The sequence below is a fragment of the Elephantulus edwardii genome, unplaced genomic scaffold (assembly GCF_000299155.1).
Source record: "Elephantulus edwardii isolate Elephantulus edwardi_28Jun2011 unplaced genomic scaffold, EleEdw1.0 scaffold00168, whole genome shotgun sequence".
NCBI classification, from domain to species: Eukaryota; Metazoa; Chordata; class Mammalia; order Macroscelidea; family Macroscelididae; genus Elephantulus; species Elephantulus edwardii.
This window is the reverse complement of record NW_006399918.1, coordinates 7,220,245-7,230,923: the sequence shown is the minus strand read 5'-3', so window position 1 is coordinate 7,230,923 and position 10,679 is coordinate 7,220,245. Positions and strand designations below refer to the sequence as shown.

Genomic DNA, 10,679 nt, shown 5'->3' with positions numbered 1-10,679 from the left:
GAGGGGTGGATACAAGGTGGAATTCACTCTGAAGCACTAAGACAAATCTTAAATGTTTACAAGGGTAGGCACTAAGGCAAACCTTAGGCATTACAGGATTCTTGTACTTGCCAATCCCTCCCTCCTGAGTCAAGCATAAAGTTTTCAATGGAAAGAGTTTAGCTTCATTTGCATAGAATTTTCTTTGTGATTTGCTCCCAGGCAATTTTCAATAAATGCACAGGGAAGCTGAGACCGATGCTTCAGTTGTTCAAGAACTGTTGCTTTACCTCTTTTTACTTATACATTCTTGATGTTCTATCTCATTATTAATACTTATTAATATACTTTACCCTTGGTCTACAACACCATGGCATCTAACAACAAACAACCTTTCAAAGTCCAGTAGTTCTTTCAGGCTTCCAGTTCAGTTGGCTCCAACTAATAGAAATTGTATGTATAGCAGCACAAACATTGTCATTTTCACAATTGTTGCATTATTTAATCTCACTGTTGCAGCCACTGTGTCAATCTGATGGTTGTTGGTTTTGATCTCTGATTTACCAAGAATGTTCTTTTCCAATGATAATCTTGCCATCCTTGTGTCTAAGGAGCATTCTTGCTGTACTTTCCCCCAAGGCTGATTTGTTCACTGTTCTGGCTAGTGAAAAAAACAAAAAAACAATTCTCACTGCTGCTGAGTCGGAGCAAAGCTGCGACACTGACCAAAAGACGGACTTCTCTTTGGAACCATGTCTCTTCCTCCTAAAATGTACAGCCTTGCAAACTGATGGAGGTTCATTATGATTGCTGTTATCTTTCTCTTGAAGAGTGGCTGAAATCTGGGACCTTTCTGGTTAGCAAACCAACGCATTATGCACTATACCAGGTCTCCTCACAAAATGTCAAACTTAAACTCAAGCTCATTGTCATCCAGTAGGAACTGATTACAATTAGAAACCAACTCATAGCTGACCTTCCAGCAGGCTCCTGAAGCTGTCTGTAAATCATTCGGGAGGAGATTGCTCATCTTTCCTCTAGAAGCCAGCGGTGGATTCGAACCTCACGAGGCAGGCGCCCCCTTTGGGTTAGCCGCGCAATTACCTACGGACTAGGCCGTCAGAGCTCCCACGGAATACTAATCAAAAGTCATTGCCCTTTAATTAGACTCATAGCTGAATGTCCAGTGGATTTTCAGAGGTTGTAAATCACACGGCAGGAGATCTCTCTCATCTTTCTCCCCAAGAACAAGGGGATATAAAATCGAGGCAGCGCGGTCTGCAATGTTGTAACCTAAGCCAGAAACCATTTGGATATTGTCACTGGGCTGCAGGGGGAGCCATCGACACGCTGCGAGGGAGACTCGGCCTCTGGGGGAGGGGTTACTGGGTGGATAGTGAGGTCAGCGGGCCCACCAGAAACGATTCCAATGGTCAGAGAGAAGTCAGAGCTGCTTTTACAGGCCTGAGGTGGGAGAAACAGACTTCTGCAGGGAGATGGCGGGCTGAGGATGAGCCCCCGCGCGCGCTCCCGGGTTATCAGGCCCCGAGCGGCCTGCGGTCCGCGATCACCCGCGCTGGACAGCGCTCCCGGAGCGCAGCGCGGGGCGCGGCGAGGAGCCTGTCCTCTGCCCCCGGGAGGCTCCGCCCTAAGCCCCGCCCCGTGACGCTGGCGGTTCCCGCAGAGCCCACTTCCAAGATGGCTGCAGCGAGGTTAGCTAGGCGGCCGGGGCCGCGGTGACGACGGGAGGCAGAGTCCAGGTATGTGGCCCCGGGTCAGTGGTGGAGTGAGTCCGGAGAACGATGCCGGCGATCCGGAGGGTGGAGGTTTTAGGCAAAAGGCAGAGGCAAGCTTGAGCAGGAAGGGGGTGGGGGTTTCCAGGTAGAATTTGGACCTGGGTTGGTCGAGCTCGCCTTGCAAAGTAAGGCAGGGAATGCGGGAGCCAGTGGGTGGGGTGGCGTCTTCGGTGGGGCCGGGAGTCTGACCCTGCAGGACGCTGGCCACGCCCCTCCAGGTGAGTCCTGGCAGGTATCTCTGTCCAGCCCTCCCCCTGGCCTCTCGCCTGCCCTGCTCTGACTCCGCGGGGGTAGAGGCGCCACCCCCACCCCGCTCGCCGCTGGTTCTACGACGCTTTGCTGCCTGCTCCCAGGTGGTCACGCTCCCTGCACCTGCAGAGCTACCTCCCAGGCACGTGAAGAACGTTAAGGAGCTTGTTTCCTACCCCGCCCTGGGCTCTCCTGAGACCACGGTCCACCATGACTGCCTTGGCCTTTGAAGGAGTTCTTGGTGTGGGGGGAAATAATGTCTCCATTAGCTGCCCTGTCCCCACTCTCCCAAACAGGTCAGACCTGTCGTGGGAGGGGTGGCTAAGTCTGGACTTTCCACTGTCCCTGCATTGTAGCCCAGGGCTGAGGATCAGAGCCTGGACCAAGCTCCCGCTCCTCCCCTTTACCGTCCTACCATTTGCTCTGCTTCTGCTGTGGAATTGGCTTCATCCTGATTCTAAAATCGACCCTTCCGTGGGTGACTGATTCCTCTTGACCACTTAGGTTCCCGCTGGGATCTAGGATCGCCTTTGGAATGTTGGATGGAACCTTTCTCTGTCCTCCGGGACATTTCCTATTTTAGATAATGCCTCACATCTCTCCTCCCCGGGGACCCCCTGAAGTCCCCATGTCGCCCAAGAAGACAGCTTGAACTTAGGTGAGTCTGTCTTGTTCCCTCTGAGGTTAGAAAAGGGTTTCTCTAGACATTTTTTTAAATGTACAGGAGGCCAGATTAAGAATGATTTAATGTTTCTTGGAGGTGGAAACTGAAAAGTGGTAGGAGTGGTTTTGAGGGGAGTTGCAAGAGAGTAATATTTGGCTTGTAAGTAACAGGTGATAGGGCTATTGATGGTTACATTCTATTTTTGCACCTTCACATGTCCAGCACATCTGTGTGTTCCCTTCTGTAGCTTTGGTCTCTGCATCTTTTTTTTTTTCCCCTCTCCTTTTTACCCCCACCACACTATATTCTTCCTTACCTTCTGATCTCTGCTGGTTGGCTCTTTTCCTACCAGCCCCTCTAGAATGCCCCTCTTTCCTTCCCCAGACCCCTCCCAGGATGTTGTGGAGGCTGCTGGAGCGACCATGCACGCTGGCCCTGCTTGTGGGCTCCCAGCTGGCCGTCATGATGTACCTGTCTTTGGGGGGCTTCCGAAGCCTCAGTGCCCTATTTGGCCGAGATCAAGGGCCCACCTTTGATTATTCTCACCCCCATGATGTCTACAGTAACCTCAGTCACCTGCCTGGGGCCCCTGTTGGTCCAGGAGGCCCTCAAGCTCCTCAAGGTCTGCCCTACTGTCCAGAACGATCTCCTCTCTTAGGTAAGTGCAGAAGGAAGGACATGAAGCAAATGTTGAAGTGTATGGCAGGAGGCTTTGGCATGGAGTCACTAGAGTGGGACTTAGATCAGTAAAGTCATGTCATTAGAAGGTGGCTCCATTAGAGGTGGAGTGAACACTGTATCTGAAGGTAAACTGGACTCTTGATTGGGTCACAAACTTTTCCATTGCTTGCCCATGTAAAGACTCCTTTCTCCTCCAGGCTAGGGACTGTTTCCTTTAGTTGTTCCATTCATTCTATCCCTTAGCTATAATTTCCACCTCTGTGAAGAGGGAGAAGGTTTAACCCCAAAATAAGGAAGTAGACTGGATCAGGAACCTGCACCTTCCCGGCTTTGCCGAAGCTGCTCCAATTGTGACAAACCCAGTACTTGTGAGATTTCTGTGTGAGCCTGGGAGGAACTGAATCCAAACTGAGTCTGGCCAGGGCCAGAGCTAGTCCCAGACTCTGCTGTTTTCTCTTGCTCCTTAAATCTTTGACTTTGCCATCCCCTCCCGACAGTGGGTCCTGTGTCGGTGTCCTTTAGCCCAGTGCCTTCGCTGGCAGAGATTGTGGAAAGAAACCCCCGGGTGGAACTGGGGGGCCGGTACCGCCCAGCTGGATGTGAGCCCCGCTCACGAACAGCCATCATTGTTCCTCACCGTGCCCGGGAGCACCACCTGCGCCTGCTGCTCTACCACCTGCACCCCTTTCTGCAGCGCCAGCAGCTTGCTTACGGCATCTACGTCATCCACCAGGTACCCCAACCACACCCCACCCGGGCCCTTTCTTATAAGAAAGCCTTTTAGGCAAATACCATTCCACTGTCATCTAATGAGTTCCTGGAATTTTTTTTTAAGAAGACCAGACTCTTGAACATAGAGAGCACTTGGAATTACTCTGCCAAACTTGTTAACCTCCTACCTCTCTTTATTCTTGTCAGGCTATTGCTGCTGTCCTGTTTGTTTCCATGGCTTTTCCTTTGTTGAGTGGCTGGTGTGGTATTTGGAATTGGACAAATCTAGGTTCAAACTCTAGTTCTGCCATTTGTTACACAAGGGGCCTTGAGCAAGTTCTTTAAACAGTGAAGCAAATAGCAGTAGATAGCCAGTGTGCCACTTGCTTCACATGGTTGGTGTCAAGATGAAATGCTAAAATAACAGTTTCCTAAGCACCAGGCAAACATGATGCTTAGGGATATTTTGCTGAGTGATTTAATGAAAAAGATAGTTTGTCTTCTCTTCATTCTCCTTTCTCTGCACCCTGTGATTTTTCAGCCTTTATACTTCAGCCCTCTCTTCCCCATGTTCCCTATCTGCAGACACAGGCTGATCCCCATCATTATCTTCCAGGCTGGAAATGGAACATTTAACAGGGCAAAGCTGCTAAATGTTGGAGTTCGGGAGGCCCTCCGTGATGAGGAATGGGACTGCCTGTTTCTGCATGACGTGGACCTTCTGCCAGAGAATGACCACAATCTCTATGTTTGTGACCCCCGGGGACCCCGACATGTTGCTGTCGCCATGAACAAGTTTGGATACAGGTAGGTGGCGCAGAAGGGTGCTGAGAATCAGAGAGATACACCACCCAGTAGAAAAAGACTAAGGGTATGGATCTCCAGACTTCTGGAATTCAAAGATCTCCCCCTCTCTTTCCAGCCTGCCATACCCCCAGTATTTCGGGGGAGTCTCTGCACTCACTCCTGACCAGTACCTGAAGATGAATGGCTTCCCAAATGAATACTGGGGCTGGGGTGGTGAAGATGATGATATTGCTACCAGGTCAGACTTCCTGCTATCATCTCCTTTCCCCATCCCAGCCTTAGATTCTGGTCTTCTAAGGCCATTCCTGGGGGGCCATAGCCCTCCAACACTACCATTAACTTCCTGCACTGAGCCCATTCCTCTCCCGCAAGTCTTTTCAGTCCATCTATGTCATGTTCTGCATATTATCTAGATGTGTTTATGGGCAAGGAGATAAGATCAACAGAATACACTATTCTAGAATTCTAGAACTAGGAAGGGGCCCAGAGACAGTGTAGTCTTTTGCTAGGGCTCTATCCAAACTACTTATTAAGAAAATGAGGAAGGAGGGGCTCCATTCCCAGAGTCCCTTTTTTAAAAAAGGTGCCACTGGCATGATGATAGCTCCTTTTTTAGTATCTGAATTGCTCTGGCCATCAGCCTCGAGCCTCGGCTGGCCTAATTTCATACCTTTGGTGTGAATATTTGAGTTTTGTGTGCCAGACCTATTGTTTCCCCTCCATTTGTATTCTCTGGGATGCTACCTCTGAGTTCTCATCTTCTGTGTTTGTGTGAAACACTCAGTAAATTCTGCATGTATGTTATATTCTGTTAGCACTATCCCAGGCCATCTTCACTTCCCTGTTTCTTTGTCTCAGGATTGGGATTTGTTTCTCTGTAGGTCTTGATGACCTGTTCCTACTTTATTTTAACAGAAGGATAAGGGAGTATGGAGTTAGTATTGAGTAGCGCAGCCACTATTCTAAAAATTACTTGGTTTGGGTTGACAATTCCATTTTGTGCCATCTTTTTGACAAAATGACCTCTCTCCCCTCACTTCCCAAACACAAGAGCAGTTCCTGGGAACCAGTTAGAAAACAAACGTGTGAGATGCAAACATACCTGTGTCAGTTGTTTAAAGGCCCCAGGGTGTCTGGCACAGGGCCCTGAGGATTTGGATACATCTAGCCTTTTCCTTCTTTCTGTTTGTCTTCCCACTCCACTACATGGCACTTGCCCCCTAGTACTTTGTGTACAGAAACATGCAGTCCCTTCCTTGCTGGCCTTCGTTTTCAGCCGCTTCCCTCTAGTTTGGATCCTCTAAGGCCCTCTCATTTATCCTACAGGGTGCGTCTGGCTGGGATGAAGATCTCTCGACCTCCCACATCTGTGGGGCACTACAAGATGGTGAAACACCGAGGAGACAAGGGCAATGAGGAGAATCCTCACAGGTAGGGAGGGAGGACTGCCTGGGAAAAGGTATTAGATTCTCAGGATTTTGCACCCCTAGGCAGGAGACTGCTAAAGTTCTCTAGATACCCAGCTATCCCTTTCTGGGTCTTAGTTTTCAACCTCTAACCTTCAGATTTGACCTCCTGGTCCGAACCCAGAATTCCTGGACACAAGATGGGATGAACTCACTGACATACCGACTGCTGGCTCGAGAACTGGGCCCTCTCTATACTAACATCACAGCAGACATTGGGACTGACCCTCGGGGCCCCCGCGCCCCGTCTGGTCCCCGTTATCCACCTGGATCCTCCCAGGCCTTCCGTCAAGAGATGCTGCAGCGCCGGCCCCCAGCAAGGCCTGGCCCTCTACCTACTGCCAACCACACAGCACCCCATGGTTCACACTGACTTCTCCTTCCTGCCTACCTTAATCATGAAACTGAATCAGAGGAGTGGTACTCCTCATCCAAAGCCCCTCACTGTTCTCTGGAGGGATGTGGGGGGCCTCAACTCTAGTGCTATGCTGGTGGGCAGGGCTCCTCTTCACTGCTGGACTGGAGCTGGGCTCCTCTAGGCCTGGAGCTCCCCCTTTCTTAGGGTCACCTACCAGGCCTTATGACTGTGAATCCTTGATGTCATGATTTTATGTGACAAATCCTGAGAGTCCCCTGCCTCTGGGGTAGGAGCAGGGCTGGATCCCAAGCCCCTTCCTCTTCCATGGAGAGAAGAGTGATCTGGCTTCTCCTGGGGCCTCCTGTGAATATTTATTCTATTTATGGTTCCTGGGAAGTATGTTTGGTAAAAGACCTCTCTGGGCATTTTCTGCCAGTGCTGGAGTAGTTCCCTCTCCTGAACCTGGCTCAGGGGGCTGGAATTTTGATATATTTTCTAATAAAGGACTTTGTCTCGCCTCTGCTCCTGCTTTCTGCATCCCAGGCACCCTTTGCCTGTCTGTGCCTCCTTCATTCTCGTACCTACAGGAGACAGAAAAGTCAGACAAACCTATACTCCAGCAATTTTTATTTTCATGGGTGGGAGTCCCTGTCTGCAGGGGCAGGAGGTTGTGGGAACTGGAGAATCACCTGTCAGGCTCTGTGCCCAAGGCCCGGGCTGCTGCCTGGCGCCCACTTTCTATACAGTCATTTACAGCAACACCCTCATAGGAGGCTCCAGCCAGGGTTAGGGGCAGCCTTTGAGCAGCCAGGAATTGGGTAGCTAATTCTGGAAGGGAAAGAATGTTAAGAGTTGGGAATCCAGTCTCCTTTGCCCCCTCAGCCTAGTTGCTTTCTCAGCTTACCCAGTTTTTGCCAGTGGCCCAGTGTATACTGGGGGATACAATTCTGAGGAGAGAGGATACAAGATTTATTTTAAATTATTCAGGCTCTTGGGGAGAACAGAGTGATAAGTATACTAGACCCTACCTTCAAGGCCTCTACTGTGGGAGTGAAAGGGATTTACCCCAACTCACCTTGTGTAGATGGACCAAGCAGTGACTTGGTGGCTCCTTTAGTCCTAACTGTGTGGCAGCTGCTTTCTCTGCCTGCTGTTGGAACAGCTCCTGAGATAACACACAGCCACTGGCCTCCTGCGTTTGTAACCAGGAGCCTCCCAGCATCACCTAGGAAGGGATACAGCACTGGCCATGCCTGCACTGGGGCACCAGAGGGGCCCTCTGGAAGCCCCCATAAGCAAAGCTTCCTCTTCTCACAGTTACTCTGAGGCCAGGGGGACTCCCATCCTGCTCAGGGAAAGCAACTGAGTCATACACGATTCCTAAGACACCCGGGTCTTCCGAGGATGGCACCAAATGTCCAAATCCCTGGAAAGAAGGAAGAGATTGAGTTATCAGGGTAGGGCTCTAGTTGAGCCCCTGTGCCCTCTTGCTCCCATCACACCTGTACAGGAAGACGAGCTCCTCGGTACTGCAGGTTCACAACAGCAACAGACACAGCAGTGATGCTACGTAGGGCACGAGCCAGGGGTGCAGCCTCCGCAGGGAGCAGATCGCTGAGCACTTGGGGTGATATAAGAAAGTATTCACACTTTCAGAGGTCATTCCTATGGCATTAGAATCCCGCAGATAGGACTGACTGAGAACCATGGTAGGGTCCTGCCGGGCCAGGCTGGGGAAGAGGAAGGAGGCCATCCTATTACCTGAGGCTGGAACAGCACTAATAACATGGTCAGCTTCCAGGCTGCTGTCCTTTAGAGAGACCTGAGAGGATGGAAATATTTGAGATAGCAAGCTAGATAATGGTAACTTTATGGGTTAAGCAAGACTTGCTGCCTCACTCTCAGTTAACCCAGCACCCAAGTGTCAGGAGAGGCTGGATGCTTATACAGGATGTAAAGACTGAATGACTGTGGTCCACACAAGAATCACTCCCCTGGGCTATCCAGGTAGTAGGCCAGTCAGGCCTGTGTGGGCACTCTAAAATGTTGAGTGGTTCCTTCCTCTACTCTAGTCATTTATAAGGACTATTTCTATCCACAGACTTCAATGAAAAGGGTTCTGAAGGGCCACAAAATTTTTTAAATAGCTTCTGGAGCAGAAAAATTATTAAATCCAGTTCTGCCAGTCCTGGTCTGGTGAAACTACACAGACAGATGGAAACAGATAGGTTCAGTACTCGCCACAGGGCTCTCCTACCTTCCAGCGCCCTTCTGCCTCGAGGCTGAGCCCATGGACTGGCTGGCCTCTAAGAACACTGACCCCTCTGCTAGTAAGGTGAGTCTCAAGGGCCTGGGGTAACATTTCCAGCCCTCCACGAAGTGACCATTGGCTCCAGCGCTCAGCCCGGGCCTGGCGAATGAGTGCTGAGTCTGGCTGTGGGCTCTGCCCTGCAAAGGAGAAAGCAAAGAATCAAGATGGTGCCACTTGCTGTCCCTCCCCTCAATTCAAATCTGGTGGTCCTTGTATCATTAACCCTTGAACCAAGCCCCCTCACCTGTCCCTAGCAACATCCCCAGTAGTACCGAACGATGAGTTTGTTCAGCTTGGTAGAGACTGGGAAAACAAGACCTGATGCTGAGCTCACGGCTGTTGCCTGCAAACACTCCACGACAGAGACTGTCCATAGCTAGAGATGCCACCTGAGGGGGTGAGACTGGGACTAAGAGATCAAAAAATAAGCTGCACTGATGAATTTCCACGAGCCCTAACTGGAAGAAAATGAGGGTGGGATAGGATTTGGCTGGGGAGCATTCCCTTTAATACAGAAAGATGGACAGTATGTAACATCATTCTCCTCTAGCATAGAGTTTGGGGAAATCCTGGGGATAAGTGAAGAGGGCATTTTCAAATGATACAGAAGAGCCACTAAGTGGTTGCTCTGAGTAGGAGGCTCTGTAGTCATTTTAGGAAGGGAATGGCTTGGGCAGTGTCACCTCAGGTCCAAGGCGGCGCTGGGCAAAACTGTGCACAGTCTCATCAGGCTCTTTGCCCCGGGGCCTGGTCAACTCCCTCAGCCCAGCCCAGAACAGAGGTTTGGTGAAGGGAGGTGAAGGGCGGAATAGCCCCCTGGATGGAGGAAGGCACAGTGAGGCAGGAGGTTCTAATTTAGCTCCCCACCTCCAAAGAGGCATTTCCATTCATTTTGTTTCCCTTATTCTGGGAGGGCTGATACACAGAAAGATGAGGAAAGGGAAATGATCTGAAGTTGGGACCAAAAGTGCAGTAAAGAATGGTGTACCTGAGGCCAGAGGGCAGAGCGTGCAGTGTGCCTCCAACATACAGGAATCTGTTCTGGGCAGCTGGATGGTCTCCCCTGACAGGCAGCACTTCTGAATCCAGGCCAAGCTCAGAAACCTACTTACCGTCAGAAAGAGGACAAACGATGGGAAGGGTTGATCCACTACGCAATTCCTTTCATCTCAATTCTACTCCCCAGTGAACGGTGCTCTCACAACCACTTCTAAGTATTTTATAAGTTTCACCAATCCTCACCAGGAGCAAGGTTTGCGCTCCGAGAGCTCCAGCTGGCCTAATTCCTCGAGGTCCAAGTTCAAAGATAGCACCATCTGGTCCTCGGACTGAGCGAATCCAGCCTCCCAGACGCTGGCTGCCCTCCACAATGACCACCTGGAAACATATGAAAGATACTACTACAGCGCCGCCTATCGCCGCCGTGCAGCAAGGGTGAAGATGCACAGAATCCAACTATTGCTGGAAATGGAAAAACAACTGGCAACCCCTTTTCAGAAAGGTGCCTTTAAAAGGATTCTCCCCTCAACCACACACACACACAGAGGATTCCCATCGGCAGGTCACTTACCTTGGGAGGACTTGGGGCCCGAATCAGGTGGTAACCAGCGGCCAAGCCGCTGATACCTCCGCCCAGCACAACGATAGTTCGGCCCAT

At 50.6% G+C, this 10,679-nt stretch overlaps 2 protein-coding genes across 3 annotated transcripts; one reads left to right on the top strand and one right to left on the bottom strand.

Moving 5' to 3' along the window:
- Window positions 1–2,101: 2,101 nt before the first annotated feature.
- Window positions 2,102–10,679, bottom strand: PPOX (protoporphyrinogen oxidase). The gene is given in 17 exon segments (XM_006895548.1): window positions 2,102–2,182; window positions 2,184–2,261; window positions 4,007–4,133; window positions 6,212–6,264; window positions 7,229–7,292; window positions 7,401–7,539; window positions 7,616–7,658; window positions 7,787–7,936; window positions 8,027–8,137; window positions 8,214–8,332; window positions 8,473–8,533; window positions 8,969–9,159; window positions 9,267–9,411; window positions 9,706–9,838; window positions 10,011–10,126; window positions 10,265–10,399; window positions 10,593–10,679. Coding segments are annotated over 17 exon segments (1,833 nt in total).
- B4GALT3 (UDP-Gal:betaGlcNAc beta 1,4- galactosyltransferase, polypeptide 3) lies at window positions 2,549–7,228 on the top strand. 2 transcript variants are annotated; one of them, XM_006895489.1, is made up of 7 exons: window positions 2,549–2,682; window positions 3,073–3,346; window positions 3,867–4,102; window positions 4,697–4,887; window positions 5,003–5,125; window positions 6,214–6,318; window positions 6,453–7,228. In XM_006895489.1, the coding sequence occupies exons 2-7, from the start codon at window positions 3,085–3,087 to the stop codon at window positions 6,724–6,726; spliced, it is 1,191 nt and encodes a 396-aa protein (XP_006895551.1). In that variant the 5' UTR covers window positions 2,549–2,682; window positions 3,073–3,084; the 3' UTR covers window positions 6,727–7,228. The 2 variants fall into 2 exon arrangements, with proteins under 2 accessions (XP_006895551.1, XP_006895550.1); XM_006895488.1 differs by having other exon boundaries at window positions 3,050–3,346.